The following is an 8,018-nucleotide window of genomic DNA, read 5'->3' as shown; positions in this document are numbered from 1 at the left end:
TAATCTGAAAGCTTTGCTTGTCATGAATACAACTTGAGTGTAACATGATTATACAGCACAGGGTTGATCCTTTAAAAGCATCTATAAATATATATATAAATATATTATGAAGGACTGATTTGAAAACACTTTAATATCATTGAAGTAAATATACTTTTAAACCCTGATTATACAAACTCCCAATAATAACTAGTTCTTATAATCAATAAAAAAAAAAATTGAACCATGGATACAGCATGTGAAAACAAACCTTTAATTATTTAAAATCTTTTTTCATGACGAAATCTTAAGCACCATCTTGAATCACCTTATACAGCTGGTAGGCTACTTGCTTTATTCATTATATACAACAAAATAAAAAGTCAGTCGATGTTTAACCAGTGCAGCGTTTCATTGAATCTTACACACCAAGTTTATGGAGTCCAGAATGGCAGACGAGAAGTAAGGAACATTTCTTTTATGGGATGACTCCGGGTGAAAAGCGCATAATGTTATAAAGAAATACATGAACAAGGATGACAGCGGGATCATGGAAACTTAAAGTCATTAAAGTACATCATATTTAAACAATTACGACCATAGTTGTCATCTAGCCAAGTATGTTTATTATAAAAAAAAAAGGGCACGCAGCCACCAGGAGTCATCTGGTCTCCAGTTTGGGGAAATGTTCAAACACTGCTGGTATTAGCAGCCTCCTTGTGTAACAGTGTGAGTGGATGTCTGTGTTGTTAGTGTCGTGGGCCACCTGGTCGCTGAAGAGGGCCACCTGATCAGGAAAAAGGGAGAGAAAAAACTAAGTAATTGTTGCATTGTGTGGTTAAATCGATATTCTTTTTTTTTTGTTTTTGTTTGTCAGAAAACAAGGCAACATAATAACAATAAGAGCTTCACTGCAGTCTTTAAATCTTGTGAAAGTGACAACAATCATTTTATTGCTAAGGTGAAAGGAAAAAAAAAATCACCCACCTGGAGAAGCGAGAAGTGGAGGACGTGAACTTTTTAGAGAAGGCGGGGCACCTCTGCCCATGTGAGGGCCCCTGGGGCCTTGGTGGTATGGGGGAACATGGTGGAGTAGGGGCCCACGGGGCACAGAGGGGCCACCATAAGGATTGTGAGAAGAGAGCAGGCCTCGTGAAGATGAGGCCCCTAATGACGGGCCGTTAGGTCGATGCAATGACAGTAGAGGAGGAGGCTTGGTTTTGGGATAAGAGCCTGAAAGTAAGAGAGAGTAGACATCATGTAAGAAAACATAAAGATCTTTCTGCAAGGCGATTGCATTTTTCTACTTGTTAACCGAGAAAGAACACGTTCATTTGGTTCTTACACCATTTATTTATTCAATGATTAAGAATACTCTTTAACTAGTCAAGTGTTCAACTCTGTGGACCAACCTGGTGAAGGCAATAGAGGAGTGGGGGATGGGGAGTGGTTCATCATGGGCCCTGCTCCGGATGAGGATTGAGGTTGAGGCGGCCCTGGTGGAGTGGGGAGCAGAGGAGGTGGTTTCCCCAAACCTGGAGGCAACATGTTACCCCTCTTCCCCTCAGTGGGTGACGCTAAAGACAGAAACAAACATTTAAAAAACACAAGGGACAGGAAAACATTCAGTTTCCTGATGAAACAACACAAGTGTGATGACCCCAGCCTTACTCTCCCTGTGGTATGTGACCTAACGATTCTCCTTTTTGTATTTGAAGGGGACACTTGATTGCAAGCAACTGGTCGCTGCACTGCCGGGGTTAAAGCCCTGCTCCAGAGTCTCTGTCTTTTTTGGCCGACCTTCTACCCCAGTCATTTGTTTGGCATTGTCTTTGGTTTTTCCATACAGAACTTTGCTCTACATTATGCTCACTCATCATTTTCAGGGCGCAAAATACAGAAATTGGCATGTGTATGGCCCCCAAGAATAAGACGACAAACACCAGCTTATTTAGCAGCCCACCTTCTGTGTGCTCCTGCCGGGAACGGACGTACTCTGAGATGGTTTCCAGCTCTTCGTGGTAGAGATGCACCCCGTCAGCTAACAGCAGGAGGAGCTGGCGGGTTTCGAGGGGAACGGTGTGGTGCTCAATTTTTTCCCGTTCCAGGAAGTCATCCAGCAGCTGTGACGCCTGTGCCGCAGTTTCTGCGGGATCTCTTGCTGACCGTTCTTTGACAAGTCCACGACCGTACTCGGCTGCAACGAAGTCCATGGCCTGGTCTTTGGGCATGTTGCGATGGACTAGGAGGGGGGGTGGAATTAGAATGTTAATGGTGAGGTGTCAGGGGACTGACGGGGAAGAAAAGGTGAAATAAGCCAAACAACTGCACATAGCAGTTAAATCAATGATTTACACGCCATATCAGGATCAACTGAAATCTGTTTGTTTGTGATGTTGAGTTCAGCTGGTAAATTTGTAAATTGGTTGGAGTTCTTTTGAATGAAGGTTGTGTTTTTTGTGTAAGACGATGTATGGGGCCTTCAATTTGTAGATTTGCATTTATCAGTATCTTTATATATTGCTGCATTATGTTCCTGGACAGAAAGTATCGGATTTGTAAGCTTTGTTTCTTTTTTCAAAATGTGAAATCAGACATGTGAACAATAATTATAATAAAATGTAGATATGAGATATTTTTGTGTTTAAATTATTGGGTGCAATGGATATTTCCTTTACTATATTAGCTGTAAATCTTTCATAAAACTGCATTTAATTTGGGTTGTGTTGGCAATGGGAATGTATTTATTTTTGAGTTGCACAGAGTAGCATCCTGCAACATCAAATCACTGCACTGGTTTGATGTTCTTGTTTCATAAAATGTGTATTTGTGCAATTTGTTTTATGCATATTTGTTTGTACATTGTGCACTATTTAAAACGTGTGGTTCTACGTGTTGAAATATAGAAAACATAGCTCTGCATGCTATGTATGGACTGTTTTAGATCAGTATTTTTTGCATTTCATGGTATAGATATTGATAATGTCTTTGTTTCACAAAATGTGAATAGCAATGTGAATGGATTATATTGGACCTTTAAAAAAACAAAATGTTTTAAAACAAATAGTGTTTTACACTACTTTCTTGAGTACAATTTTATCATACACAATAAAGGCACTGGCTTGAGCTATGTTGAGCTAAACTTAAGTTTTCCTTTTAAGACAACGTTTGAACCTGCCATATACCTTCTTTTACATTCCTGGGCTTCATTCATTTACGTGTACTATTATTTAACGTCAATTGCAATGGAAGCCAGTAAGTGAAGTGCCATTGACCTATGTAACAGAATGAATATGGATATGTAGCATACTGTTTTTGTTGACAATTGTGGCTATAGGACTTGAAATGTTTGTGTTTTAATGCGTGTAGTTCTTGATTTTTTTATTTGGTTTCATGCTAAATGTGTTTCAGATTTAGATTTTTTAAAAGATGTGAAATAACTGCTTTGAACTTTCATTTGAAAAGGGATGGAGGGTTGTAACCGAGGTGTTTTGGCTATGTTTGAAGATATGGAGGGGCAGGGACTTACTTTTGAGGGATTCTGAAAATATGATAACAGTGCAGGAGGACAGAGCTACGTTTGTGTGCTCCACCAGAATACATAACGGCGAGCCGACTGCTCGGACATCCTGCAGAGCCCGGGTCAGGCCTGACTCCGCCTGAAGGTAGAGCATTTCCACTGACAGGCCACGCTCCTGCAAGCACTGGCTTAGCGATTTGGGGTAATCCCTTTGAGAGGAAGAGAAACATTTTGTTAACTTGACATTTCTAAGTGGCATGGAATGTAGAGAAACCTAATGTTTACCTCAGAGTGTGACTGACTAAAATAAATGTATTTCATCACTTTTGTGTGGTGAAATCGGTTTGTGAGGAGTTTTAACTAGATGCAACCGAAAGTAGCATTGTGTAGAGCTTTTTGTGGGACTTTGTGTTTTTGGCTCTCTCGTAGATGTATTTAGTTGTATGTGCTTAGGTAAAATATAAAAAGGTAACACAGAGGGTCTTATTCATATGAAAGACTTGAGTGAATTGTGGATACATGTCTAGATGTGGCAGAATGTGGTGGCATTCTAAATAACATCTCTCTGAAAAAGTGATGGTAATGTCATATTTTTTTTTAGATTGGTACACATGAATCATCGTGTCAAGGTGTTTTCAAGATTTTGCTCCAACATTCAAAAACCACAGAAGGTGAAATTTGTTAAAAGAAGCAGAGATACCATTTCTGGTAAATGTGGGGGAAAAGTAAGCGACAGAAGCAGGGAAAGTTGTTTGAGGCAAAAATGGGTAAACAACAAAAAAACAGTATCTGCATGCTATTAGCACATTAGCAGTTTGTGTACACCGATATTTGTAGCTTGACAAAAGTGTGAGCAATTGGAATGTTCCAACCACAAAAAGGAAAGAGGAAAAATGTTTTATGTTGCAGGTTATGTTTCAGATATTTAGAGTGACACTTGTTTTCTTCATTGGATTCCTTGTTGATGCAAAGCATCCAACACCTTTCAGACCTATAGACGTTTAGTGTTTACTATTCATAACAGTTTTCTAAATTCCTTTAACACCTATTTTACATATTTGATTTTGCAGATACCATTTTTGTATGGCATGAAACCCTGGCTATTAGTCATTCGGTATTTGAGTGGCCTTTGGAATGAAATGCTCTGCAATGTTACTGTGTCATCATTGGAAAATGCAGCCACAGCTGCCACATTTGGCAGATTTGTAGTCTGCATTTGTGTTTTAGTGTTTTGAATGTGAATTATTGTTTGATGTTGCATTGTGTAATCAGTGTAAATGTTTTATGCACAATGACCATTACTTTGGGATGCAACAATATAACTATTCCATGTAAATACGACAATGATAAATATGTATTCATAGGGGTCGATTTGGCATGAAGTATGATAAGTGTTACATGTGAATAAAACTAGAAAATGTTATTTATGAGAAAAGGTTGTTAAGTTAATGCGCTGAGCGACAACTAAGACACAGATCCTGATGTTTGACCTTCTTCGCATGAGCATGAATGCCACATTTCTTTCTCAGACAAATAATTTACCAGCTCCCTGTCAAATCCCATAATAAGAACAACAGTTGTCAACGTGTTTTAGACATACAATAAAATGGTTCTCATTGGCCAAAGTATTAAAGTCAACTTGCATGCAAGTGTTGCAGCAATAAACATGGACAAATCAATCAAATCAGTAGTAAAAACTGGCAGCCTGCAGAGTAAACTCAACTTAAATATGAAAAGTATTATTGTTAAGTGAAACTTAATACAATCCTGGTCTCATTTAAGCATAACACTTTCCATGCAATCCTCTCAATGGGGGAAAAGGGGGGGGGGAATAGGTCAAGCTGTAAAACAATTAATTACCCTTTAGTACTGTATGCACAAGGAGACATTTCTCTTCTTACATCATTAAATATTATATTAGTACAAAAGGTCATCTGTCACTGGCAGGTTGTAGTAAACACACTTGCCGAATGCTAACGTAGTCCCCAAATCCAAAACAAAATCAACAATCAAACAATATTCCGAAGTATAACCACTCTCTTTTTATTATTAAGTTTAATATATGGAATTGCTTGATTTCGACCTTTGTTATGAAGTACTCACATGCACCGGTTGGTGACAGAGAGGACCACGCAGTCGGCAGGCGTCTTCTCCTCCTGCACCTGTCTGTAGAACTTCTGGTACAAGGCTTTGCGTCTGTCTGCTGGGGTGCAGCCATCTGCCTTGGGTGCTTTGGCTGGCTTGGCTATTCATAAGTGTAAACCAATGGGTTACCAGCTTTTAAGGAAATCGTTTTTATTTAATGTACGAATAAGCAGCACAATGACAGAACATGTATTACATACAGAAGAAGAAAAAAAACATATAGGGTATCTTGTTGTGCAAAGTTTCTGGGAGCTTCTTTAAAACTTGTTAAGGTGATTTTTGTGATCAAAATAAAGGAAATGTCTCACCATTTTGCTGATGCTTGTTGTACCCTTCGTACTTCACATTTCCGCTGTAGTTTTGGATTTGCTCTAGTTCTTCATAGCTGAAAGAGAAGCAGTGTCTTAAATACTCTTACTACTCCAGTTGTTATATTGAGTGTTGTTGTGCTCTGTGATCCGGTCCACGTTGTGCCCTGACAGCCTTGTCTAAATGTCACTCTGTTGTACATTATTTACTCAATTAAAATAAAGCTGGCTTCTTTTGGACCCACGTAATATCCATTACCTACCACTAAAACAATGCAGACTAATGTTATAAAACAGAGGTTTTTAATGTTAAGGCAGGTACCTGTCTAGGGCATCCTTCAGCTCCTCGTTCCTCTCTTCTCTGGAGTAAGGTGTTGCTCTCCGAAACATACGCAGTTGTTGAGCACTGCACAAAACCAAAAACATGTACCAACGTTAACATGTATGTTGAGCCTGCACCGTTTTGTTTTCTGCTGTGCCTGCTACCTAGCATATTCGCTGCTAATGCTAAACTTGCTACTGAGAACACTCGGCTTACCTTCCGTTTGGGTTAGCTGCTTGCCGTCGGGCAGCTGCGGACGACTTCGCCCAGGACGACATTTTAACTGGACTGCAAATTCAGCCAAAGACACGGAGGCTCCTTAAGCTTTTAATAACAGTGGGAGAAAAAAAAAATCCTGACGATACTCCACCAGTGTTCTGCTCATAGGTCCTACTACAACCCTCCCTGTCGTAAGGAGGAGACCGAGGAAGAGAAGGAGGAGCAGCTCTTCTTCTGGTAGTCGACTTTCCAGTTTACAGGCCCATTAGAGCCCCCTAGTGGACGTTAGCTGCGAATTTAAACAAAAACAGACTGTTATTAAACGGACTGTTATGCCCTCCCGTAATGCTGCAGAGTTCTCCCAGGCCCCTCATTTTTACAAATGATGTGTCATCCATTAGTTATTTCAGACAACCCCCCCCACACACACACAACCTTATAAATGTGTTTATAAATGCTTCACTTATACTTTTACTTTTTACTTCGCTATAATTATTTGGCAGATTTAGATTATTAATACAAAATATAAATGAACTAATAACTTATTTTATATTTACCTTAAGCTGCCCCATTGTATATAACATATTTTCAATAAACTCAAATTATACAAATTGCCACATTGAAGTGATGAACACATTGGTGCAACGACATTTATAAAACAATCATTTAAAATGTATGATGCTTATATGGGCCATTGTGCATCGCGAGTACTTTTGCTACTTATTTTGATGTTTATACTTTTGTGCTTTTCCCAAATACAATTTTGAATGCAGGACTTTTTGTAACTGAGTATTTGTACACAGTAGTAGGACTATTGCTTTAGCAAATCTGATGACTTCTTCCACCTCTGCCAATAAAGTTTTTTTATTTCAATATCTAATCATCTTGTTTTTTATTTTATCACCTTAAGTTTGGAGATGTGTGAGGTCCAGTTTTTCTAGATCCTATTGCTAAAACAAATTATGCTTCAAAAACAAACTTTTATCCTACTGAGATCTACTTGAGCCAGACTACACTTTAGATTCAGTCAACCCAGTGTTATATGATAATGGCTGGCATAAGAAGAGCATTACAGTACACAATGTCAACCCATAACTTTCGACTAAAAACAATGAAATTAAGCCCATAATTATTTAGTCAGGCGTGTGATTTGGAGAAAATATGTTGCTGTTTGTAACATGAGTAAGCATGTTATATAAAAAATAGCAGATAATTTTGCCTGCCACAACAATATCAGTAACATGGGTACCAGTGTGTATCAGATCATATCTTATTTAGTAAAGTTTAGAGCAATTATGGAAAAAGCTTCGGGTATTTCTCATGTATCATTAGTCCTACATTTTGTAATACTATGGCTTTTATTAACCTATGTAAATAAGGGAAATATTTAACATTTTTTAGAAATGCATTCTTTAGAAAAGCATGAGAGAAAAATGGTGGAATGCCGCTTTAACGGTTGTTTTAAAAAAATGTTGTACTGTTGTTTTTATTTTTGTTATCCTGGTTTCCCTGAATGTAACACAAA

At 38.5% G+C, this 8,018-nt stretch overlaps 1 protein-coding gene across 1 annotated transcript; it reads right to left on the bottom strand.

Moving 5' to 3' along the window:
- Window positions 1–237: 237 nt before the first annotated feature.
- Window positions 238–6,699, bottom strand: si:ch211-216l23.2 (uncharacterized protein LOC565061 homolog). The gene is made up of 9 exons (XM_063896791.1): window positions 6,491–6,699; window positions 6,275–6,358; window positions 5,953–6,029; window positions 5,603–5,744; window positions 3,509–3,708; window positions 1,943–2,221; window positions 1,392–1,556; window positions 967–1,212; window positions 238–766 (listed from the first exon to the last, which is right to left on the bottom strand). The coding sequence occupies exons 1-9, from the start codon at window positions 6,550–6,552 to the stop codon at window positions 729–731; spliced, it is 1,293 nt and encodes a 430-aa protein (XP_063752861.1). The 5' UTR covers window positions 6,553–6,699; the 3' UTR covers window positions 238–728.
- Window positions 6,700–8,018: the final 1,319 nt, after the last annotated feature.

The sequence above is a fragment of the Eleginops maclovinus genome, chromosome 2 (assembly GCF_036324505.1).
Source record: "Eleginops maclovinus isolate JMC-PN-2008 ecotype Puerto Natales chromosome 2, JC_Emac_rtc_rv5, whole genome shotgun sequence".
Lineage (NCBI taxonomy): Eukaryota > Metazoa > Chordata > Actinopteri > Perciformes > Eleginopidae > Eleginops > Eleginops maclovinus.
The sequence above is the reverse complement of the archived record's forward strand: the minus strand, read 5'-3'. Positions and strand labels throughout refer to the sequence as shown.